The 25944-nt window shown below is 39.9% G+C and overlaps 1 protein-coding gene across 6 annotated transcripts in view; it reads right to left on the bottom strand.

Moving 5' to 3' along the window:
• Nucleotides 1-1118: 1118 nt before the first annotated feature.
• Nucleotides 1119-25944, bottom strand: part of SGMS1 (sphingomyelin synthase 1) — a 294503-nt gene continuing 269677 nt past the window's right edge. For all 6 annotated transcript variants that reach the window (XM_060102582.1, XM_060102618.1, XM_060102600.1 and 3 more), the window contains 4 exons: nucleotides 22832-22949; nucleotides 5124-5277; nucleotides 3438-3604; nucleotides 1119-2723 (listed from right to left, as the gene is read on the bottom strand). In XM_060102582.1, coding sequence (XP_059958565.1) covers nucleotides 2544-2723; nucleotides 3438-3604; nucleotides 5124-5277; nucleotides 22832-22949 — 619 coding nt within the window. In that variant the 3' untranslated portion in view covers nucleotides 1119-2543. The remainder of the gene's footprint in view (nucleotides 2724-3437; nucleotides 3605-5123; nucleotides 5278-22831; nucleotides 22950-25944) is intronic.

Here is a 25944-nt window from a genome sequence, read left to right as displayed (position 1 = left end):
ACCTTGTGGTGATGTGAGGGTTAACAAGATAATGCATGTGAATTGCCCAACTCTTAAAGAGAGTAAAATAAAGAAGCTATTGTCTAGGGCTCTGGCTTAAATAAACCGAAGCACAAAAAAGCACATGTCCTTGTTCAGGCAGGCATTATCAACTGTACTACAATTCTCCAGAACATGAGATTTCTCTTGTCCTTCCTGGAAGTTGCAGACTTGAGAGCCACAGGACATGTCAGTTCATGATTCTGTGCAGTCAAGCATGAAGAACAACCACCAAGTGAATTTCTTGGTACATATTTAGTATGTAAACTTAACATAATGAATTTTTTTATATAACTATTTTGACCTAGAGAAAAAAGATCCTATTTTTAGCATATGCCAAGAATTCATTTTCATTACTCAAGATACTTTCTCTTTCAACTTGTGGCATCTGGTCCCATGCAGGAAATCTTCCTAGTTTTACAGTTCTAGCCTCCCTGGTTATATAACAGCCTCCCTTAATAAAGACAGGCTTCGACTGTTATCCTCCTTTCTTTCCCACATCAGGAACAATATCTTTTTCCTTTTTAAAAAGTTATTTTTGCATTACCATCGATTAGCAAAGTAGTATTACTGTATTTCTCATTTCAGAATTTACTTTTCCTTTCCAACTAAACTGAAAAAGTCGTATTACTTCCAGTTATAGGGGGAAAAAGTTAAGTAAGTGACTTGATTGAGAATTAGAGAATTCAAAATTATTGGTAAACAGTGGTCTGCAGTTTGACTTAAACTTATCTGTAAGTCTTTTTATATGTTTTTAAAAATACACTCAATCTGTAGAGGTTACCGAACTTTAAAGTACATTTTAAGGAATCTCAAGGGAAAAGAAACATGATTATAAAGGCCCTCTGTCAAACAAACTCAGCAAGGAAATTTCAAAACTCAGTTTTTCATCTTGCTTTAATGTCTTCATTTACGACTTTTGTGAAGAATGTGAACACATTAGAAATAGTAGCCATTTATTTTAAGTATCAGTTTTTATTAAAAAGTGCATTTTGATTATTTTATGATCTAGGTAAGCTGTTAATAAGATATCAGTATACTCTCTGGAATAATAACTTTACAAAGATTTAAAACAAACAAAATTTTAAAAGCCTTTTTATTTCCTTCACCATTATTGTTTTACAATACAAATATTACCTTGTGAATACACAAAAAAAACCCTACGGAAGATAATTCTGCTGCACGTAAAATACAGAATGGATATATATACTTCTTCATTCTTAAAAAACTATTTTGTTCTCCACATTGGCAAGTATAGAATAGAATACTTCCCCAAACATACTCATGTTAGGAGTAAAACTTAAGAGTTACATGCAGTTCCTGCACAAATATATTTTAAAGAAATAGATCTCTTCATTGTTGTTTACCAACAAAATTGCCATGAGAGTATGGATAACTGATTTATAGCTTTCAATTTTTAGTTAAGTGATCATTTTCAAAACTCTCTTTTTAAAAACAAAGTATTCATGGCTGTTTTCATTGTATAGTTAAAATCAAACTACCAAATAGATGATAAAATAATTGAAGTGGTACCTGTCATTGCCACCTGCTCACAATATGGGAACAGGCTCTGACTTTCTAATTAACTCTCCCATTCTTTAATTCATAGTAATTAAAAAACCATAAGCAGTCTTCTGATTTAATTTAGTTATAATGCAAAATTTAGTAGTAATACATACATATATATTTTCATGGAATACTTTATTTTAAATAAAAACATTGAAGATTGCCTACTGACCATACAATCAAGACAAGAAAGGCACTAGAAACATAGACAAATTTCTCTCCCAAGAAGCATTTTTAAATTTTAACTCTCTTTTCTCTGACATGTAAAAATCTTTAAATTTGGTTTTCATAACATCATTTTGAAAAATAAAGTTAGGAAATACTTAGAAAATCACTTTATAACAGAATCTTTTTTTTTTGCACTTTTTGACACTGTCTCTGCTGATTTTTACAAAATCCAAAGTTACCAAACCTTTCTGTGTCTGTCATTTTAATTTGAATATCGGTGCAACAGGTAGAAAGATTTCAGAATCGAACCCCATTCAGGCGCTTAGAAACCTTCATAGAGACATTTGCTAGAAAATGGCTTACAGCCCAATCTTTGGGGCAAGAGATATGAAAAGTATGTTTTCCCAAGAAAATAATACGCTTTATTTCCAGGTGTGACTGGAAAGACCAGAACTTATGATATAAAAGCTTACATTTATGCTGTTGCGTCATATACAAAGGAACACGGTGGTTGCAAGGTTATGTAAATCCCAAGCCTATGAACAGGAAATGTATACAGTGCACAACAGGTTAAATTTTCTTTATTGTTGTCCAACGCGGGTCCTTTGGAGAGAAAAAAAGATCACAGTGCTGACCAGGTAACTCAATCGGTTAAGTCAAGGTAACTGTTGAAAGATAACAGGATAAGGGAGGTGTTCATTTTATGGCATCTTTTCTCATGGAGTTCTTAGCACTTCGGACAGCTCCTCTTTCCCCACCATGTACAGCTGTTATGTGTCACTCACCAACCGGCTGTATTTAACTTGCCTACCGAGGTGGATTACTGGCCAGGGGAAGGGCCAATGGTAAGATCGAGGTACAATTCCTTGGACATTCCTTTCAAAGTACTGAAATGGCCTGTACCACCACACTCTGGCCAGGAGGTTCATCTGGGAAGCTTCTTTTAGCACCTAAGAGAACAGAGAAAGAGAAAACCAAGTCAGGAAGAACAACTGATGGTTCCAGCCCCCAAAGGAACATACACATGTTTCTCATAACCTTTCACTTTAGGTTCAAATAGTTTCCATATTAAAATTCACAAAGGCCCCCAGACCCACCCCAAGACCATCTACATAGCTACAGTTTCACACTCCCACCACCATTCTACACTCTGCACTCAGCTGTAAACTGGGCCACACACTAGCAGAAAAACAAATAACTCCAATTCCGGGAGTACACGGGGAACATGCGGCTTACTCACTCTCTTGTCTATAAATAAATACCTCAATTAGAGTTTTAGCTACTCTTCTAGAATGAAAACAGAGAGACTTAATTAAATGTTAAGTATTAAGCTGGTGAGGGGCCAAAGATAGAAAAGAAGGTAGGAATGCAAATTAAGCAAGAGGTGGGCACAGCTTAAAAAATATTTTCCAGGGACAATGAGAATGTGATTCTTGGTCTAGAAGGATGCCATCTCCTATGTCATTATATTAACACATTTCTGGTTCATCTTTCATTCAGAAGTGGATCAGCATCACAAGAGACAACACAACCTTAGCTGACTACCTCTTAAGAAAAGAGAAACCGAAGACATCTGTGGGTTCTTTGCACTTTTCCTCCTGCCATGCCAGCGACGGCAGGCCAAGAGCAATAGGAGTTAAAATCAAATGGGGAGAAAAACTCACTTGCTGATTGGCCATAGTGTGGTACCACCAGAAGAGTCTTGTGGTGATGTAATATGCCACCACCACATCCACAGTGTAGTGGTCATGCGCCAAGAGAATACAGAAGATTCCAACCACGCTGAGAAGCCAGCAGATCCAGTGGTACCACCACAGTCGTCGAGGGGAATCTGAAAAGAAGAAATTTGCAATAGTCCCATTATTCAAGTACCACTAAGGGCACCCAACCATGCCTCAACTACTACTTCTGAATCCAATTACCTTGGATCTTGCCTTCTGAAAACAGATCTTTTGGGGTAGCAAATCTAAGGGCATTTCTCTGTGACGGAGGTTAGAAGGGATGCAGCTTATTTCATAAAGTGATTTTCTTAGCCATAGTAATTTATATTTGGTTATTACTTGACTCATGTAATTATAGATGTAGCTTAAAAGGACAAATAAGGACAGGTTAATGCATCACGCTCCATTAAAATACAAAACAAAACCGCCCACTGACAATTAAATTTACCAGGAAATAATTTGGGATTAATGCTCTATACAAAAATCAATACCTTTTGATCCTTATACACAGACTAGGCAATTATAATTGATACAACTGCCCTATTTGCTTTCCACGTTCTGCAACCATACACTAATTGGAAAGTCTTTGAGATGTCCATTTCTCAAATACAAATAAGAGAGAATCCAAATGCCTGGGAATTCAAGCCCAAGTATGTTCCCAAGGTCACAGCAGTGTCTGGGAAGTCATCTGATGGGAGATTCAAAATCTCTATTAGTGCAGGCCTTTCTACCTTGTATTCTCAGTGTATTCTCAGCTTCAGAGGGTCTGAAATTTTAGGCAACAACGTTGTCTGAGTGTGATCTACCCTTCTCACCCTGGGGAAGACAGTTTAGGCTTTTACAGAATTTTCAAGGGGTCCAAGTATCCATCATTCATTCAACCACTTTTTATTGAGCATCTACAATGTGCCCAGGACAGGAACTGCTCTCGTCACTGGAATCAATGAACAAAATAAGCAAAGAGCCTGCCTTTGTGGGGAGATCCCTTCCTAGTAGTGAAGAGAAACAATAAATAATAATTATAATAAAGTAAATTATACACTATGTTAGAAGGTGTTAAAGCCTATGGAAAAGTAAAAAAATTGAACCAAATAAGTGGGATCAGCAGTAGAGAGGGTGAAGGGAGTTTTGTCAGCTTAAATGGAGTGGTCACGGTCGGGGGTAGGGTCTTAAGAGTATGTACAGGGCTCCATGTTCCATTTCCAGGAAAATCTGTACTTGGTACTCTAACAATACAACAACAAAGACCGGCTACCGTTCATTCTCCCTGCACCTCTACTAGTGTCCCTATATGCCATCTATTTGAATTTTCACAACCTCTCCCTCATTCATGAAGGAGCTATCAGTATCTCATTCTAAAGATGAGGAAACTATGACTTATAGAGGTTAGAGGTTTTCCCCAAGGTCACAGAGCTAGTAAGTGATAGCACCAGGATTCAAAATCAGTTTGTGACCCAAGTCTTCCAATATGGCATCTCCAAGGATAAGGCTTAACCCCATTAAAGTATTGCAGGTACCAACCAGCAGGGAGTAGGAATCCCGCCCCCCAGGGCCACTGACATCAGGCCTGTTCTGTTCCCATTTTCCATGCCCGGTTACATGTCTCATGGAAGGCTGCTTTCGACTTACACTCTTTGATAAATAGGTAGGTGAGTGTGAGCATGACCGTGTGGCCGCTGTACAGGTAGTCCCCACACATGTTGTGGGAGCCCGTGATGGACAGGCCGCCGCCAGCAATGAGCTTCATTATTCTCCGCAGTTGGGCTTCCCAGTCTCCGAAAAGCTGGTGGGAAAAGAAAAAATCAGACTATTAGCCCACATAAAAGTCTGCTACGATTATAATTTATATTCAGAATTAAGCTTTGTAATATTGTGATTTATAATAAGAAATATATATTTGGTCTTCATCCCTGTTCCTGGCACAGAGCTTCTACAACCTTTGGAATTTCCCGAGAAGAGATAGAGGTGTCTTTCGTTATTCATAAAAGCCCCTTTCAACCACACCTAGGTTCATGTTCATGAGTTCAAGGTGACTTCTGGAAAGCCCCTAAGGATGGGGGTGGTTGCCAGGAGATCCAACCAGGTGACTAGAGGGTTGGAACCTCTTTCCCACTTCCCCCCACTTCCAAGGAGGGGAGAAGGGCTGGGGGTTGAGTGAATTACCAATGGCCAATGATTTAATCAATCATGCCTCTATAATGAAGCCTCCACAGAAATCCAAAAGGACAGGGATTTGGAGAGCTTCCAGGTTGGTGAACATGAGGAGATGTGGGGAGAGTGATGCACGCCCCTTCCCACATACCTTGCCCTACACATCTCTTCCGTGTGGCTGGTCCTAAGTTATATCCTTTTATAATAAACTGCTAATCTAGTAAGTAAAATGTTTTCCTGAGTTCTGTGAGCTCTAGCAAATTAACTGAACCCAGGGAGGGGGGTCATAGGAACTTCCAATTTAAAGCTGGTCGGTAAGAAGTATAGGTGACAATCTGAACGTGTGATCAGAGTCTGAAGTGGTTGGGGGGTGACAGTCAGTGTGAGACTGAGCCCTTACCCTGTGGGATCTGATGCTATTTCCAGGTAGACAGTGCCAGAATGGAGTTAAAGAGGGTTAGAGATTTGCTTGTGTGTGTGTGTGTGGGGGGAAACCCATATATCTAGTCACATTAGTATTCAATGGGGTTTTCAGAGTACAGGAGACGCACAGGAGTGTTTTTCCTTTACAAATTTATATTAAGACATGTAAAATCCACCCCCCCCACCACCGCCATGAAGTGTGCCCACTCAATATTCACTGCTGTTCAGACAGCCCTTGGAAGAGTGTGGTCCTAGAGATGAAGCATGCAGCTTCAGAGCTTCCCTTAGATGTTGGCACTTTTTAGAGCACATGTCAGCAGATATTTAGTTACTGAATTTTGTTTTCACTACACTGATAAAGACTGACTGATTGATTTACTGCCGTAAGTGCCGTCTGGGGGAAAATCTCTGGGAAAAATTTAAAGATCTATTTCACACGCTTGGCCTAGAGGACAAATGTTCTACGAACTTATTAGCTAAAGCAGCTGGAGGTTGGAAAGTCAAATATATGAATTTTTTTTTGGTATGTGAGTTTTGGGGACCAAACTTAAGCAAGGGACTGAGTGGGATGTACCTTCAATCTCCTGAAATTATGTGGGTAGAACTGCATGTTTTTCCTTTTAATAAGAGTGAAAAAGTTTGTAAATAAATCTACCTGTCTCTGATACAAGTCAGGGCTGGATCCTAGAGTGGTAAATGGCATGAACAAGCCATTCACCAAAACTTTTATTTGCTCTGGCAAATCAAATCTGTGATTGTCTATACTTTATGTTTGTCAGCATTCTTTTAAATTTTGGTTAGCCAACTTAATCACCAGGACCCCTTTTCAACATTTATCTGATAATATTCTGGGCTCTGGGAAATATGTTTCATTATAATTTCCCTTTAAAAAAACGGATCAAGATTTCTAGTTAAGGAGGTCAGGTTGAACATACCACATAGCGGGTACGGATTTCCAAATTGAAAGGGATCACTGAAAGCCCAGCTCAACAGAAGCAAACAGATCTACATAGCAAGACTCAGCATTACAGAACTTCAGAAACTTGGGGCTAACAAGGGACCTTCACGCATCCAGAGATCAAAAACAAGCTTCACACAAAAGATCAAGAATCAGGCTTCTTCAAAAGCAATACTGGAAAAGAAAAGGCTTCAGAAAAATGCCTCCAAATTCTGAGGGAAAATGATTTCCAACTTAGAATTCTATACCCAGCCATATTATTAACTGAGCCTAAGCTTAAAAAATAGACCAAGGATAGGGGCTTCCCTGGTGGCGCAGTGGTTGGGAGTCCGCCTGCCAATGCGGGGGACATGGGTTTGTGCCCCGGTCTGGGAGGATCCTGTGTGCTGTGGAGCGGCTGGGCCCATGAGCCGTGGCCACTGGGCCTGTGTGTCCGGAGCCTGTGCTCCGCGACGGGAGAGGCCGCAGCGGTAAGAGGCCCGCATACCGGAAAAAAAAAAAATAGACCAAGGATAAACTAAAGTCATTTCATATATACAAGATTTCACAATATTTACCACCTATGTATTCTTTTTGCAGGCAATTACAGAAGATGTACTCTACAAAGCAAAGGAGAAAACAGAAAAAAGAAGAAACAGGATTTGCTAGGATGCCAGCGCAGGGAAGACTGAGTGCTGTGCTGTAGGCCTAAGAGAGGGAGCCCCCTACATGGGTGAGTCAGAGCTCTGGAGGTGAGGCTAACAGAACACCTAATTCCGTGGCTGCACTGAGTCACAACACGGGAATGAGTAAGTACACAGAAAACTAACAGAGCAAAAAGCAAGGCAATTACGGACTCTACAGGAAATGAAATATTGTGTTGAAAAGGAAAAGTAATTATAGGAAACTATATGACTTGGCTATGAATAGCATTTACAAAACTGTAAGAATGTAAGCTCTGAATACTGAGTTAAATCAAGGACAGAAAATAATACTGGGAAGATGGGATAAGAAGCCTAAACTCCTGTACTGGGATGGTGGGGGAGGGGAAGAAAGGCACAGAACACATACAAACTGGGGGGGTGGATTGTGCGGGGAATACAAGCTCTAAATCCTGGCCTTCCCCAGCAGGAAGTCAGCAACAGCCTGTATTAGAAATTATAAAGAAACAATATCGCCATGGCACTTAGAGACCTGAGGATAAACACATACACACAAAAAAATTCTGTAAAAAGAGTTAAAGAAATGAAGGTAAACACCACAAGACTCAGTTAAAAGAGCTAAAGAGAATAGGAAAGCAGGCTGAGTATGATTAGGGTAAGGGTTGCATACCATGGTTTTTCATAATAAGTCCTGTAGGATCATTTTGTTTCTTAAATTGCATGCATGTATAAACATGATAAAAAATTTCTGAAAGTTTTAGATTGCAAGTTTGGTCTGGTTCTGTCATAACAACGGATAATAAATGGAAGAAAATTATGGCCAAAAAGCTTAGGTAGTTCTTCAGTTTACATTATTTCAAATTGTCCTTTCAAAACTCCCTCTGTGTTTTGAAAACTATAAATCATATTCTTGAGCACCATTCCCCCTAAATTTGCCCTCTCATTTTGGTAGGAAAATATCTGTGGAGAAACTGTATGGGTAGGAAAAGAGGGAGAGATTATGAGGTAAACATGGCATTGAGGAAAAACAGCCAAAAATTAATGCCCCATTTCTTACAAGTGCCCTTAATACATCTATGCTTTCTTTTAAAAATATCTTTCTATGATTGTCAAACCTCTGCAAGGGGAAAGGCTCTTTAAAAGCTCAGTGGGGAACAGGAAGAGAAGATGGATGGTTACAGCTACATAAAATTTTTAAATTACACTTTAAGAAAGCAAACAAACTCTAAGACAAATGACAAGACAATTGGAGCAGAAGCAACTTAACATCTTTACCGTGTACACAGTACATATAAATCAAGTAAATAAGACCATTTAGGAAACAAAATTTATCAAAGGACAAAGGATGTGACCAGCTGGAGGCACTGGCTCTGTCAAACAAATTGAAATAAAAATTAACATTAACAGGAGCTCATTCTTTCCCATATCTAATTAGCAAAACTAAAAAAAGATAGCCAATGGTCGGGCAGGGACAACGTCACTGATCTTCTCAAACAGGCTCCTTAAAGAGGAGGGAAGGAACATGGTAAATGCAGCAGCCAGCAGTGCAGGCAGGAAGAGGCAGTGGCCTCTGAAACAGACAGGCTGGGTTAAAAGCATGGCTCTCCTACCAATTAGCTGTGTGACCCTGGGCAGCGGAACCACTCTAAGCGTCAATTTCCTCATCACCAACCTGGGGAGTAATATATTTATTACAACTGGCAAAATCCTCTGCAAAAATAATCATCAATATTGACCACCAATCCAAATAGCCATGACCTGTGTGTGACTCGGTGCTTAGTTGTTTCTAGGCACCTACCTCCAAGAAGTGATCCCGAACATGAAGAAAACCTTTACGCACAATATTATTTATAAAAGCAACAAACTGGAAACAACCCAAATGGGAATTGTTAAATAACTGTTCTCTTGCTATTCAGGACCTGGGCCAGGGGAGCACTGGCAACAGCAGGGGTTGCCTGTCATTACAGGCCTACCTCGGAGATACTTCAGGTTCGGTTCCAGACCACAGCAATAAAGTGAATATTCCAATTAAGCGAGTTTTGTGAATTTTTTGGTTTCCCAGTGCATAAAAAGTTATGGATATTGTAGTCTATTAAGCATACAATAGCATTCTGTCTAAAAAACCAATGCACGGGCCTCCCTGGTGGCGCAAGTGGTTGAGAGTCTGCCTGCCGATGCAGGGGATACGGGTTCGTGCCCCGGTCTGGGAGGATCCCATATGCCGCGGAGCGGCTGGGCCCGTGAGCCATGGCCGCTGAGCCTGCGCGTCCGGAGCCTGCGCGTCCGCAGCCTGTGCTCCGCAACGGGGGAGGCCACAACAGTGAGAGGCCCGCATACCGCAAAAAAAAAAAAAAAAAAAAAAAAAAAACAATGCACGTGCCTTAATTAAAAAAATATTTTATTGCTAAAAATGCTAACCATCATCTGAGCCTTCAGCAAGTGGCAGGAGTAACATCAAAGATCACTGGTCACAGATCACATAACAAATACAAAGTTTGAAAAACTGCAAGAATTACCAAAATGTGACACACACATGAAGTGAGTAAATGATGCTGGAAAAATGGTGGTGACAGACTTGTTCCACCCAGAATTGCCACAACTTTCAGTTTCTAAAGATTGCGATAACTATGAAGTGTAATAAAGCAATGCTCAGTAAAATAAGGTGTGCCTGTACCCTCTCGGGACCTACTGAGCCAGAATCTGAGGTGATTCAAATGCACACTATAGTGATTCAAATGCACTGAACTAGGCCATAATTGTTTAATACATTATTTAAAAATAAGCATACAATGACTTTGTAGTAAGTTATATCATAAATATTTTCTTCTACCAAGAGGAAAAAAATGAAACAAAATGTTTGGTCTAATTATAACTGTTTAAAAAAACATGCACAGAAAAAAATCTAGGATGTACACACTGCATGTTAGCATGGTTTGCACGGAAACTGGTAGGAGTTCTCTCGTCTCTAACCCAAGGGAACTTCTTTTCCTGCTTGTTGGGCTAGAAAGGAGGGGATTCCTGTGGAGTTCTGCAGTTCTGAGATTTAGGTTACCTCTGAGTACAGGCAGGAGACATGGGAAGAAAACAGAAGAAGAGGAAGAGGAGGAGGAGAATGGAGGAGGAACAAGGGGGAGGAGGGAGAAAGGAAAAGGAGGAAAAGGAAGGAGGGGAGGAGGGGGAGCGAGGAGGAGGAGGAAGCAGAAACAGGAAACTCCCAGCTCGATCTCCCTCACTTCTCATTTTAGTTTCCTTCTGCACTCTGCCTGCTACCATTTTCCAGAGTCCTCAAAGGGCTGCTCCAGACACTGTGGCCTGTGTTTTGGGTTGCATTCAGTGGGAAAGAGGTGTGTACCTGGAGCTCTAACCTCCCCATCAGTAGACTTTTGAGTCTGATAGTCTTTGAAAGCAGAGATATTTGGGGGACATTCACACAAACACTTTCTCAGTGGGCACTACAAAGCTGTGACAAGGTCTTGCATCTGCATCATTATGTGAATTATGATCTCCTAGGGTCGGAGAAAAATCACTTTTCAGTAAAAACAGAGCAATTTTCTTCAACTTCTAATGAACGGCCAAGAAATTAACTGGCCAAATCACTTAAGCAATATGAGACATAGAAAGAAATTGAGAGCAGAAGGCAGACGGAGAGGCTTCTGAAAGAGACAGACCACTCCAGAAGGGTTCAAACCAGTGAGCCTTTGGTTACTGAAAAACAGGTTCCCCCAGTATGTTTTTTTTTTTTTTTTTTTTTTTTTGCGGTACGCGGGCCTCTCACCGTTGTGGCCTCTCCCATTGTGGAGCACAGGCTCCGGACGCGCAGGCCTAGCGGCCATGGCTCACGGACCCAGCCGCTCCACGGCATGTGGGATCTTCCCGGACCGGGGCACGAACCCGTGTCCCCTGCATCGGCAGGCGGACTCTCAACCGCTGTGCCACCAGGGAAGCCCCCCCAGTATGTTTTCAATGTTGAATACACAGTGCTCTGATGACGGGCTGTTCACCACCATTCAGTTTGCAGATGGCCTCATGCACTTGCCTTTTCTCTTAAGTGCATCTGAAAAGTGGGGAGATTCACTGTGCTTCATCCCCTTCCGGCAGGAGAGGGAGAACCTGGAACCCAAACTCATCAAATAATGCTGCACGAATCAATGGCTTTCGTATAACTTGGAGGAAGGGCTGAAAGTGAGTGCTAAAGAGCAGAAATGCTATTTAATATAATCCTTGCGTCTTACCAATGCTTCATCTTACAGCAGCCCCGAAAAATCAGGGAGGCAGGTCTTAACTCTGTCCTGGGTCCCCCAGCTGTTCAGTTTGGCAGCTGGAATGGGACCCAAGTCCTCTGACTCCACGTATGTATTATTTGCAAACTGCACGCTACCTATACACTGCCAGCGCCTCCCCAAGCCTGCATAAACCAAGAACCGGATACACGTGAAGCAACCTTGCTCTGAGCAGCCTAGGTTCCTTACAAAGGTAATCTCATGCCATCATGCCCCATATCAGCCACCACGAACAGTCAGATGTCTCTCAGTGGACCTGTCCTCATTCATGCATTCAATGAATCTACCTACTAGCACCAGGGCAAATAACTTCTTGTCTTGTTCCAGAAGAAAAGTCTTCCTCCAAAAGAGAAAATTCACTATCATCCATGGCATGTAAAGAAAGCTGCTTTTCAACACCCAGATCACAGGTCAGATCCGCTAAGGGAATCAAGCATCAGCGAACAGGAGGATCAGTGGAATCCCCATCAATCCATGTCCTGCGCAGCCTGCAACTGGGAAACACATGCTACGTGCTGCAGTCCCCGCCTCAACTTCAACTCCCAAACAAAAGCAGCAAAACTATGCCACTTCCTGAATTTCAACAGGCACATGGCCCTCCTAACCAGTGATGGACACTTAAGAACTAATTTGAGCCATGAAATGTCCTTGAGCATGACCTTGAAGACTCTGAGGGGAAGATGGTGTGTTACTAAGTCTGATGAATGTTTTAGATTTCACAGCAGCAGTGAGAGGTTCAAAACTGCCCCTTATAATTTCTCAGACCTTCTGTGATACATATATACCATGAAGATGTGGTACATATATACAATGGAATATTACTCAGCCATAAAAAGGAACGAAATTGGGTCATTTGTAGAGATATGGATGGACCTAGAGTCTGTCATACAAAGTGAAGCAAGTCAGAAAGAGAAAAACAAATATCGTATATTAATGCATATGTGTGGAATCTAGAAAAATAGTACAGATGAACCTATTTCCAGGGCAGGAATAGAGACTCAGATGTAGAGGATGGACGTGTGGACGCAGTGGGGCAAGGGGAGGGTGGGAGGAATTGGGAGATCAGGTTTGACATAAATACACTACCATGTGTAAAATAGCTAGCTAGTGGGAACCTGCTGTATAGCACTGGGAGCTCAGTTCAGTGCTCTGTGATGATCTAGATGGATGGGATTGGAGGTGGGGAGGGAGGTCCAAGAGGGAGGGGATATATGTATACAAATAGCTGATTCACTTCATTGGACAGCAGAAACTAACACAACACCGTAAAGCAATTATACGCCAATTAAAAAAAAAACTGTCCCTTATAATTTCTCATACCTTTTTATTACTGTCGATTGAGGAGTAAAAAAAAACAACAAAAAGGAATGTAGGGTCGTTTCTACATAATAAAATATTACATTTTGTTTGTATAGAGATTCCAACTTTTTAACAGAGTTTTCCTATCAATTATCTCATTGTAGCCTCACAAGCCTATCAGGTGGTTAGTGTATATGTAATTATATCCATTTTACAGATAAGCAAATAGAGGCGCTATTTTTCTATTTCACAGTGACTCAGTTGGATCAGATCCAAATGTCTTACCTCTCACTAAAGGATCTTGCCTTTTGGATCCCTGGAAAGAGCAGCTATTGGTGCACACACGTCTCCAAATAACAAAGGCTGGACAATATCTCCAGGTTCACTTTTTTTTGTTTGTTTTTGTCATGCTAATGAAACTGAATCCATTTTACATAAATCATTTAAATATAGTTGAATGGCTTAAAAATTTTACTCATTATTCACTAAAGAGCTATTTTTCATAAGTGTTTTTTCCATTAAATCAAATTTCCCCATCTCTAAAAAAGTTATTTCCATGGGAATCTTTCACAAACAAATTACACATTTTCCACCTTCTTGAACAAGGTGTTTTCAGTTTGATCTTAACTTTCCCTGCTTTATGTTGTGCTGTGTAGGAGGGATGCTCCAAAGACCTCTAAGCTTATGTCATAAGAACAACAATGAGGATAAATCCAGCCGCAAGCCCCAGTTTTGGGTTAACCATCCGGGTGGCTCTGGACAAACCATTTTACCCATTCTAGCTTCAGTTTTCTCATCTGTAAAATGGCGAGAACACCACCACCTCATCCTCAACCCTCACTGCCAAAGGGAGGTAATGTCTATAAAAGTGATTGCTCAAAAATTATAAAGTGCTATACAAAAATCAGACCACATTACAATGATCAAGTTAGGTCCATCATTTGGGTAAGGAGTTCCTTAAGTGAGAACTCAACGCTTAGCAGCCAAGAAGTGAAATTGGGATGGTTCTCCTTAAATACACAGCCCTCACGGATGTTCGTCTGTGATCACTTTTATGAATTCTTCCTCAGATGGTTATCATTTCATTCCTGGGAAGATTTAGTTTCATCCGCAAATATTATATCCATCTCAAATGATCTGAAGTAGGGAGATTTCCTTATGCGCATCCTCTTAGAACTCAGATATACAACTTTAAAAACATTTTTCCCTCCACTGAGCTCTGAGGGATTTGGCTCTCCATACTGCTCCATTATCCAATGTATCCAAGAGGTCCTATACCAGGCAGGCTTTTTTTTTTTTTTTTTCATGGGGAGGGGTCTCTAAATAATCATCAGCAATAAAGCACTCATTCCCTACCAGCCTCCCTTTCCCCCAGTAAAAACGTAAAAATATTTTCATGGCCTTTGGTAAGGAGACTTATCAAAGGCTTCATAAAATCTTAAATAAAGGTCAGCTATGGATTTCCATTTACCCAGATACTTATTTGTCACATTAAAGAAATCCAGTATTTCAGTCAGGCAAGATTTCCCTTTAACAAAAATTATATCTGAGAGATTGTGTAGCCTACCTGGTCATGAAGTGAAAATTGAAAAAAAAATTCCCTTAAATTTTTGCTTTGAAAATGTGTAAATCTAAAGAAGAGAATAATGAACATCCTTAGACTCATCAGTTATCAATATTTTGCCACATTTGCTTCTCCTTCTTCTCCCACTTTTTTTTCCTGGGCCATTTGAGAATTAAGTTGAATACATTATGACACTTTACCCTTAAGTATACAAACAAGGACATTTTCTTCTGTAATCACACTCACGAAATTTAACAATGATAGAATACGATCATGGTTAATAGACATCCTTATTCAGACACCCCCATAGTCTCAACAATGTCCTGTATAGCTTTCCCCCCGAATCTAGGATTCAATCAGAGGAGACATACTGAGGGTACTTGTCATACTCTTAATTTTTCTTAGTCTACTAGTTTCTCAGTCCTTTTTATTTTTAAATGACACTGACATTTTTAAAGAGTCCAGTCTAGCTTTTTTATATCAACAGCATGTCCCTCCATTTGGCTTTATCTGATTGTTTCCTTATGTTTAAACTCAGGTTAAATGTTATTGGCAGGAATATACAGAAATGATGTGTCCTACCCAGTGCATCATATCAAAAAGCATCTGATATCATTTATCCTGCTGCTGGTTTGATCACTTGGCTGCCAGAGTGTCTGCCAGATTTCTCCTCCGAATACACACCTTTGCCCCTTTATTATTAGCAAGCAGTTTGTGACTTTTTGAAACTATATAAATGTTATAGTGCCCGACCTTTCACCCAGTGGCTTTAGCATCTGTTGATGATTCTTGCTTGAATTATTACTACAGTGGTTGCAAAATGGTGATTTTCTATTTCTAATATTTCTTTTATATCTGGCAGTTAATTTTTTCTCCACCAGCACTAATTTTTTAAATGTTTCTTATTAATGTATTATAATTAATTACTGTCATAATTTCATTGTGATGCTCCAATTGTCTCACATGTGGCCAGTGGGAGCCTCTCAAGCAGGACAGTATGGCTTCTGAATGGAACCCACTGGCCTGCAGTGTCTAGGAAGCTCTGGAACCTTCCTCAGGACAAAAGTCCTGCTGTCCATCTGCCTGTACTCTGACACAGTGGATCACACTTCGTGTAGAGTCATACAGCGTCACCTCTGAGGCTCTCTGGATTTCTTCAGTGAATGCTTTTTCACCCTGGTGACCTCTTCACACTAGATGACTGCTGCCACGTAGGAAACCTCTGTCACCTTCCCAGTGTTTGCCCTGGTCTAGGCATTCCTCAACTCTAAATTCAAAACACCACACAAAAGCAGCCTCATCTGCCTCCCTCGTGTGAAGTACCAAGAACAGAGATGCGGCTGAACTTCTTGTCTCTGCCACTTAGTTAGTACCTGCAAGACAACAGGCAAGTCAAGCATCTCTGGACCAACTGCAACTTCCTCCCACTCATGACTGTGAGACTTCAATGAAAAGACATTGAGAATCATACCTGGCACGAAACAGGTAGACATAATTTAGCACCGCTCGAAGTCTACCTCCCCTCCTCTCTCCCAAACAGCTTACCTTCTGTATCACTGGAGAGATGGCTTTCTAAGAGACAGATGTGATCACATCCTATTCACTGCTTCAACCTTTCCTGGCTTCCTGGGCCAAACTCCTTAGAAGGGTGACCAGACCCCTTAAAATCTGCCCACAACTTGCCTCTCTGGCTTTCTCTCTGCCACTCAGCCCACAGGGTCACATGCCCAGGCGTATCTAACTTTACCTGCGCCCTCAGACTTCCTTTCACACCCTTTCTGTTCTCTCCCTTTAACTCCACTTGGCAAACACCTACTCATCCTTTTCAGACTTGGCTTGGACGGCACCTCCTCAGTGCAGCCAACACTCCCAGCAAAGTTTGCCACCTTCTTCTCTGCTTCCATGGCAACTGAACACCACACGCCTATTACAGTGAAGACTGTAGTCAGAGAATAATCTTATGTGTTACATGTCTGTCACAGCTTTGGATGCCCATTTGTCTTACATATTTGTGTATCCTCAAAATTTACCCCACGCAAGACAGGTCCTCTAGAAATGTTTGTTCAGAAGTAAGCAATCTGCTTGTTTATGAAAAGAAGTCACATCTATAATCTCCCTGCCTCACAATCCCTGTCTCCCTGGCGACTTCCCATAAATAAGAAAACCATTTAGAAAGTTTATAAAATCATGTAAAAATGCATATAACAAATGTTAACTATAAAGACACAGGAACATCTGCACAAAAAGCATGATCAGACTATGTAAGCAAAATACACATAAAGAATAAATATACTGAAACATGAACAGTAGATAGAACCATGAGTGTAAGAATTTTCCTTTTTACATTTTTACAATGTATCTATAATGAATGTAGAGTTTCTTTAAAATGGAGAAAAAATAATCTTTTTTTTAAGACAGAAAAAAGTGACTTAGTGCATTTTTCTTTTTCTTTTTTTCTCATTCTTGAAAAGGGAAGAGAACAGTGGAGAGAAAAACGGGAAAGTGAAGAAGAGACTTGGGATGGGGAAGGTTACTGGAAATTATAAAGTGAGAAATTTTTTAAAATATGAGAATGAACAAAATGCAAAATTATACTGATGATAAGAAACTGGGAGGCAAGCAGAAAATTAGGTAAAATCAAGCACTGACAATTTAAATTCCACACGATTCAACAGGATGACATGAAGCTATTTTGGTAACAGAACACAAGCCATATTCTGAAATGCTGATAAGGTTAGCAGGAGCTAATCAGAACACCAACATTTGTCAGCGAGGAGGGCAGCTTCTGAACACCCAAGCTGTTACCTAAGAAAGTAGGAAAGAACTTAAAAAGGTTATAAAATCCTAAAAAGCAATGAGTCTTGTGCCTTGTAAGACTGAACACATGCCAGTAAAGAGACCCTTGAGGCTGAGGATTACTACGTCACAGCTTAGCATCGAATTGAAGGAGGTGCTTTGATCTTTCTAATTCGTGCAGTGCAAAAAAACTGACAGTGGCAGGGAAGAACACGGAAGTCTTTCTGTTATTATATTTGTATTTTATTGTTCCACTGAACAATTAATCTCAGATGTCCAATTAATCTCAGCCTTGTCCAAGAGTGGGCTATGTTCAAGTATGCTGGATGGAAAAATAAAAAGACACGTTTTTGAAGTTCAAGAGAATCATTCCACTGAAAACACCATGTCAGATTAATGCGTTAGCCAGCTAAGTACCCAGGATGTAATGTAACTCTCTCGTTTTGAAGGTTTTCAAATCTAAGGTCACCATGGAGACCAAAAACCAGAACCAACATGAATCTCATTTTAATGCTTAGGCATTAGATTAACTCAAGTGATTATTAAAATGAGAGTTGAAAACAGCAGAAGTTATCCCTTCTCTTCCAATAACAGTGTATCTGTGTTATCTGGGGCAGTTCTTTTTTCTTTCTTTTTTTTCTTGTGGAGTTTGCTAAAACAACAACAACAAAAATTTCTTACATAAAGCTTAGAACATAGAAGAATCCTCAAATGTTTCTGCCTTTTTTATTTTTAAAAACTGAATCCTAAAAAGTTGGAACAAGAAGACAAGAAGGTGTTTTCTGGTTGGGACACATGCTCCTTGGAGAAAAGCTGTGTTGATATTAACAAGGGGTAGTAATCAAGGTTGCACAAACTTGGCAGCCTCGTAAGCCCACCACGCACACCCACTGGGATACAGGACTAGTGCTTCCCAGAAGCTCCTGTTCCAGGAACTGAATGCTTCCTTCCCTTCTCACGCCCCAGCAGCTCATCTCTGTTGCAGGAGCATCTGATGACAGGCCCCCTTCTCTTCTCACCTCATCATTTCACATGACAATTACTTCTCTTAAGCCATGACATTTTGTGAAGTAAAGAGTACACTGCCATCAAGTGAATGAACACTAGGAACAATTTTCTTAATTACTACTGCATACCTGCTGGAACATTTTTCTTAGAAGCCATGCGTTTTGAATACTGGCGTTAAGGGAAGAATTAAGTATACTAATTATGGGGCTTTGTATGTTGGCAGAGCCAAGTTTAAGTTCACGTGCCCATGTTAAACAAAGTCGTATTCTAAAGCTCAACTCTCTTCCCTTGGAGTTTAATGATGACTGATAACCATAAGAATATCCACCAACCAACAGGCCTTAGATGGTGTCTCAAGTCAGGGTATAACCAATTCTGGAAGCATCGTACTTTAACGTCCTGTCTCTGGCCTTTTCATCCATACCAACAGCTTTAACACCACCGAGAATATGATGAATCACAAATATTTAATTTCTAGCGCCGATTTTCCCCTCAATTTCAGACCTAGACTGCTAGTTGGCCTGGACACCACCACTTAGATATCTCACAAGTACCTCAGACTCTATTTGGTTAATCTGAAGTCATTAACTCCGTTTTCCTCCTTACCTTATAAGTATCCCAGTGGTAAAAGCCAGTTGCCTTTGAAATCCTTCCTTTCTCTCCTCATTCCCTATATCAAATGTATTGCTAAGCTGCACTGATTCAGCCACTTAAATATTGCTCAAATCTGTCTCTACTTCTCTTATCCCTAGGGCCAGCGGCTTAGCTTAAGGTCCTTGTATCACAGCATTTTCCACATTATATAAGATGCAAGTTTGGATGAGGTGGTCTTAAAGCACTTTCCACAAAGGCAGGGACTTCTGTCTACTTTGCTCACCCCCTTGCACTCCAGTACCTCAGACACAGCAGGTGCTTAATGCACGTTAAATACATTTTCTCTGGATGAATAAGAGTCTAGGGGTTAAGGCGTGGTGGCCATACCAAGCTTTCTTATTTCTGGACAGCATTTTACATCTACAGAGCCCTGTGTATTTACTGCCTTCTTTCACTCTCGCAACTCCTTAAGATGGTATGAAAAGTGCCATAAGCCCTGTCTTGCCAACAAAGGGACTGAGGCTCTGAGAAGTTAAATGCAACTGCTGCACAGCTAGCAAGTGCTGGACGACACCACCCTCACTCTGACCTCAGTGTTCTTTCTACTACTGGGTAGGCTTGTATTTTTACAGGGTAATAAGTCCCCTCTCTGTGCAATGGTTCAGAGAGAGTTTGATCAAGATTTGGTGGCGAGGATATTGAGACACTGGACTGGATGACTTTCAGTAAGGTTCCTTTCTGTTTTGACTAACCAAGCCCTGGGTAGGGCTCTAAGGTGGGCAGAGGTGGTCTCTGGGATCTCTCTCGAGCGCTACCCCTCGCTCCCTTCTGACACTGTTCCCCAGCGCAGTGCTCTGACCCCTGTCTGACCTCTCAATTTCTTAAGCTTGATCTCCAAGAGGCAGCACTGAGCCTTCAAGACCTTTTCCAAGTCTTCTGTCTAGCTTCAGAAATCATTCTGTTTTATTTGTGAAGTGTTCTTGCCCAAGAAATTAGAACAACTGAATCAAGTCTCCAGAGCCAACTTTCTATTTAGAGGAAATATGGAGGAGAGAGGAAGAAGTTAATTGACGCTAGAAAGAAGCAAACAGATAAATCCAGAATGTGGGATATTCTACAGGACAACTGCTCTGATCTCCGTAAGTTACTGATGGGGTTTAAAAAAAGGGGGTGGGGGGACTTCCCTGGCGGTCCAACGGTTCAGACTTTGAGCTCCCACTGCAGGGGGCACATGTTCGATCCCTGGTTGGGGAACTAAGATCCCTCATGCCAAAAACAAAAAAAATGGGGGGTAGGGAGGAGAGAAGGAACTGCTCTAGAATGTAGAGACTTAAGAGACAGAACAACTAACTGTAATATAAAGACTGTGGATCCTAATTTATACAAACCAACTGTTTTTTTAAAAAAGGCATTTTTTAAAACAATCAAGATATTCTACGAGTTGGTAATTGGCAATACCAAAGAATTACTGTTAATTGTGCTGAATGTACCAACAGCGTTAAAATTATGAGATAAAATGTCCAAAATTTTTAGATGCATATTAAGTACGTAGCAATGAAATAACATTGTCTGGGGTTTGCTTTAAAATACTTCAAAAGAAAAATAGAAGATAAGATGAAGCAAATGTAGTAAATCTTGATAACTACTGAATCTGGGTGCTGGCATATGGTGGTTCCTTATACTAGTTTCTCTTTGGGATACAGCTGAAAAATTTCAAAACAAAAAACTTTTTTTGAACCCATTCTTCCAAGAGCTCTGTTCTATAAAAGAATTAGATTTAGTGAGTTTTTACTAATAATTTTTGCTAACATTTTACCCCCTCCTATATACTTTACTTTAAAGATTCTCATTTCCAGAAGACTCACAGAAAGATGGCCCTAGTCGGGGTTTCTGGCAGCATGATAAATGAGTGACACACTTGGGTCTGGTTTTGCACACTGTCCCTGCCATTACCTCTGTCTTTACCAAGAAAACCCACAAGCTATATTTAGCTATGGGATCTTGGCTGGATGTGCTGATGACTCAAGCTGACTCTGTAAGTGCCAACACTAACCAAGCGTGGGGTTGCCGGCAAGTGGGTGGAGCTGCAGAGGTCCTAAGAAGAAACGAGGCTGGAACCAGATCAGGGAGCAAGGCCACACACACAGCACGACCCCTTGATGCTGGGTCCATCTTCAACATGGGCTGGACCAGATCCCACATCTACCTGAACTGGTATGACATGTTCCTTGGTGGAGAAACTTCCCATGCACAGACTTTTTTAAGAACCGAACTACTACTGAGAACACACTTGCTTATCAAGCCAGCCTCCCAGCAGGAGTCTACATCACTGGGTCCTCAGTGACAACAAGGTATTTCGTCTAAGTCAGGAGCTGTAGGCAAGTGCCTGAGAGCTTTCAAAGAGGATAAAGAAGATGTGAGGCTGGCTTTCTTTGGAAGGGCTGAAGAAAGAGCAAGGAGATGCAGAGAGGCAGGATTGCTGATGGAGATGAGTAGAACCTTGGGATCATTCATTCCTTACGACGGCTTCTCCAGTTACGGAAATAGACTGTAGCAAAAACGGAAAGAGGGCAGTAACAAACTAGCTACCTCTCTGAGCATGTATGTAAGTCTAGGAAGGAAGGGGACCACAGTAAGCAAGCAACCTAAGGAGATCCAGAATTTCAAATGATAAAGACACCACTTAAAAAATCCCTCTTCCAAGGGACTGGATTCTTCAGCCCTCTTCCAAAGTTCTATCAGAGAGAATGTCTCTTCTAGAAGTAACAAAAGTACAAATGGATGAAATTGAAAGGATGTTTCACCAGCACAAGTGTGATGTGAAGAAATGATTCCAAACACACAGCATTCTATTTTTTCTCCCACCCAAATCGAGGAAATGAGCTTCTTCTACATCTTATTACATTATAAAGCTTTAATGTAGTTAAACATTTTAAAAACTAAATCTAAATCTCCTGTTAATTATTTCATAAAATTCCGATGATCTCCCCAGTTGAAATTATTCCAAGGCAAAAGTTGGGGTAAGGAGTATTACGTGAATCTGATGGAAAGGTAGAGACAATAGAAGAGGAATAAAGTTTATTTTAAAGAAAAGCTTCTATGCTACTAGAGAAGATCAATACAGCAAAATGTCCCGCCAGGGAGGAGAGATCTTGTTTGGGTGGGTGGAGGGTGCAAAGGGACAGGAATAGTGTCTCTAGCTCTGCTGTTATGGATTCCCACTGTAGGGATTAATAGAAAGAAGGAAAAAATATCATTTGAAACCAAACCTTCCATCTAAGAGAGGGAAAAAGCATATAAAAGCTTCTGGATCTGTATCAAGGGAACGAATGATATTTTAAAAGTATGGCAGGAAACCAAAGAGCTATGCCCACACACAAAGCTTAACTGCTTCCATCACACTAACTAGACCACATATTTCCCCAGCTGTGAAGCACTGGCAGGGTTTGGGAATTTTAAGAAGGGCGGGGCCACCTAGCTGTATTGCTTAGTAACGTTCCCAGATGAAGACAAAGGGACTTGATTCTATTCTAAAGAAATTTTTACCTTTGGCCTAAGTCAAAGGACCCCTGGGCAAGATGAGAAACAAACAAAAAGGGAAATTACAGCAAGGAATGGTTTACCTTCGGAGAGCAGTTGAAATGCATACCGGGTACTGGGAGTGTAGTTACATACATTGTAATACACCGATACAGGTACAGCGTGCCAACTATGCAGAAAAATCTTCTGCTAATAATAGACCTAGAAAAAGGGAAAAACAGGGCAGACACTCAGTCATGAAATTTCACAGGTTCATTTACTTCAAGTTTTCAATGACCCAACAATACAAACCCCAAAACTACCTGAGAGATTGAAATCAGAATTTTATAACTATAGCTAAGAGCAGATTAAGGTGAGGATTTTGAGAATGATATTGTTTTTTCTTTTTAAATATTAACTTTAAGGCCAGAGGAGTTTAAAACACTCTATATTGCTATTAATTGGGCTTCCTAAGGCCTTAAACATGAGTTGACATTCAACTGATGTACAAGTAGGGCCTATTCTGATGGGTCAGATCTGACTCAGTACCTGTGGTTAAATATTTAGAGAGTGTCTTTTCTGTCATAAAAAAGATGTTCAGAAAATTACAATGACATTAAAATGAGAATTCAAAACTTTTCTGACATTTAATGAGCCAAAGACATTAAGTACAAGACATTAAGTACATTTCCATTGTACTTGTACATCCCAGAAACTGATTATCTTAGCAGATCTCCAAGGTAGCATGATGCCAAGAAAAGAGCCTGTCTCAATGATAGCATCCAACCTCTCTCTGCTAACTATGTGGCCTTGGGATAGGCTATTGACATCTCTGAGTCTCAGTTTCCTAATCTGTAAACCAGAAATAAGAACATTAGAAATAATGTATGGAAAATCCCTGCCATCGATGCACAATGGCAGCCAACAAATGTATATTTTGTGGATGAATCACAAAATAAGCAAGAATTAGAATTACACATCTTTTCCATTTCAAGTTTATTGGTGGTTCTAATGAAATTATTTGATATGTATATGTGAACATGTATATTGAGTTTGATAACTTCTCCTAATAGCAATTTCCACATAGGTTTGGCTTTAACTAGATTAAGTTGTACAAACTTAAGTGTATCCTTGAACAAGAATGTTCCTTCCCTTCTAATTCTACCTGTTCTATCTTGTTCTGCCACAGGCCAGAATCACGGTCCTGTGGGTCTCCTCCTCCTCAACCTTGAGGGGTTCAAATTTTTCCTTGGCCCAGGGCAACCTGACATAAATAAACACAAATTTTTTAGAAACAGTGAACAGGCTTTCCTCTGAGGATACTGAACATTCACTCTATAATTGTACAATGTGCCTCTATTTTTATGCAGGATGGACATTCTTACTGGAGGAGAATTTGTATCATTTGTATTTTTTAACAAGAGGAATGAAGTGATATGTCACTTGTGTGATTAGAAATTAATTTAAAAATAACCCACGTAACTGTATTAGTATTTCATTCATAACTACACAGTTCATGTAAGGTCCTTAGGTTGTACGGGTAGAGTCTGGGTGTTTTGCCTCTTTACCCAGATTTTAGAAACTGGGTCAAAACTGCTTACCACAGAGAATGTCTTATTTTCTTTTATTAAAGCTGTGCTTGCCACCTCCAAGGACAAGAATTTATTCAGCATAAAGCTGTCTTTTATAAAGGTTATGTGCCTCTAATTTCACTTGATGAAAAGCACAGTATAATTAAACAATATAAAGAGGGACAATACTAGAGAATATTACTAGACTATAAATGTCTTACCAAAATACTTGAAATACCCACGTGAATTTTACATTGTAAGATACGATGATCATTTTTCTCAAAGAGAAAATGCCCTCTCTCACCATGCTGTTCAAACAAACAGAAATTACTTGCCATTTTACTTGAACTATACGAAAAACATCTACAACAGAAAACTGTTAAGTCTATTTAGATATGTTAATCTCTTTAGATGACGAGAAAGAAATAAAATGACTCCTATCACTCCGTTTTGGGAAAGATTCCTATCTTAAAATCCCTTTGCCTGATGGTTTCATGGTGCACATAAGTTACACACACGCACACACAAACACCAGTAACTATTTCCATATCTCAAACTGGAGTCACATTTGAGAAGCAGTGAAAAGACTTAGGATTACCTGAGAATGAGGTATATGAAAAAATGATAATGGATGAGAAAAGACAAATTCTTTAACAAAAAATACTTTAAAAGTATCAAACATTAAAGATTCAGTCACTTTGACTTGAAGTGAAAAAGTCAAATGATTTTATCAATGTGACTTCATCAATATTCACAGAGTGACAAGTTGTGACTATTAATAAGAATCTTCTGATCTTTGGTATTTACTTAATCTTTTTGAAAGTAAGCTTAGAATATCTTCAATGTATAATTTTAAACAAGAATCTCCTACCATAAACTTTAAAAAGCAGGATATAAAAGTGTTTCAAAAACTTGTATCCTGTTAAGGTATTTTTCCTTAATCAAACAATTTCACACATTAGAATTCTTTCTTACTTAAGTTTAAAAGTTCAAGATGTGCTTTAAAGAAAAAAGGTTTAAAGTAGTTAAAAATGTAACAAGACAACAAGAAAGCCACAGAGGAAACATTAATGGGGTATTTCCAGAGATTAAGTAAATGCCAAGGACAATATGCACATTATAATTCTCAAAACCACAATGCTGTTCTTCTCACGTGGGATATATCTCTCCTTTCACGTTGGAAAGAAGCCTGTTTCCTATCTGCTTGCACTCTGCAATGACTATCACGTCACAGACACTTGTACTTGGTCACGATTATTCTTCTCTTAAGTATTTGAGTAATAGGCTCATTACTACTTTCTCTGACAGAAAAGAACAACATACTTGTTAAATTCGATAGGGAAATATGAATAAAAGTGTTAATATTTTATAGATAATCATTAAGACTTGTTAGAATGGTATGTTAGGTCCAGGATAACTTTATTAAACCTTTTACTATCCCTACTTAAAGAGGAAAAAGTACACAGAACGTGATTAATTACTACCAAATACAGGCTTAAAATAGCAGTACTGCTTTGTTTCTGGCATTTGATACAACGGTCTAAAATTCTAAAGAAAAAACGATGAAAGAAATGAATATACTGTTAAGTAAAATTAAAATACTGGAAAGTTCTTTTGTTTCCCCACAAGTTGCCTCTTTCTGAGCT

Source organism: Mesoplodon densirostris, chromosome 1 (assembly GCF_025265405.1).
Source record: "Mesoplodon densirostris isolate mMesDen1 chromosome 1, mMesDen1 primary haplotype, whole genome shotgun sequence".
NCBI lineage: Eukaryota > Metazoa > Chordata > Mammalia > Artiodactyla > Ziphiidae > Mesoplodon > Mesoplodon densirostris.
Note: the sequence above shows the minus strand (reverse complement) of the source record. Positions and strands in the feature narration are given on the sequence as shown.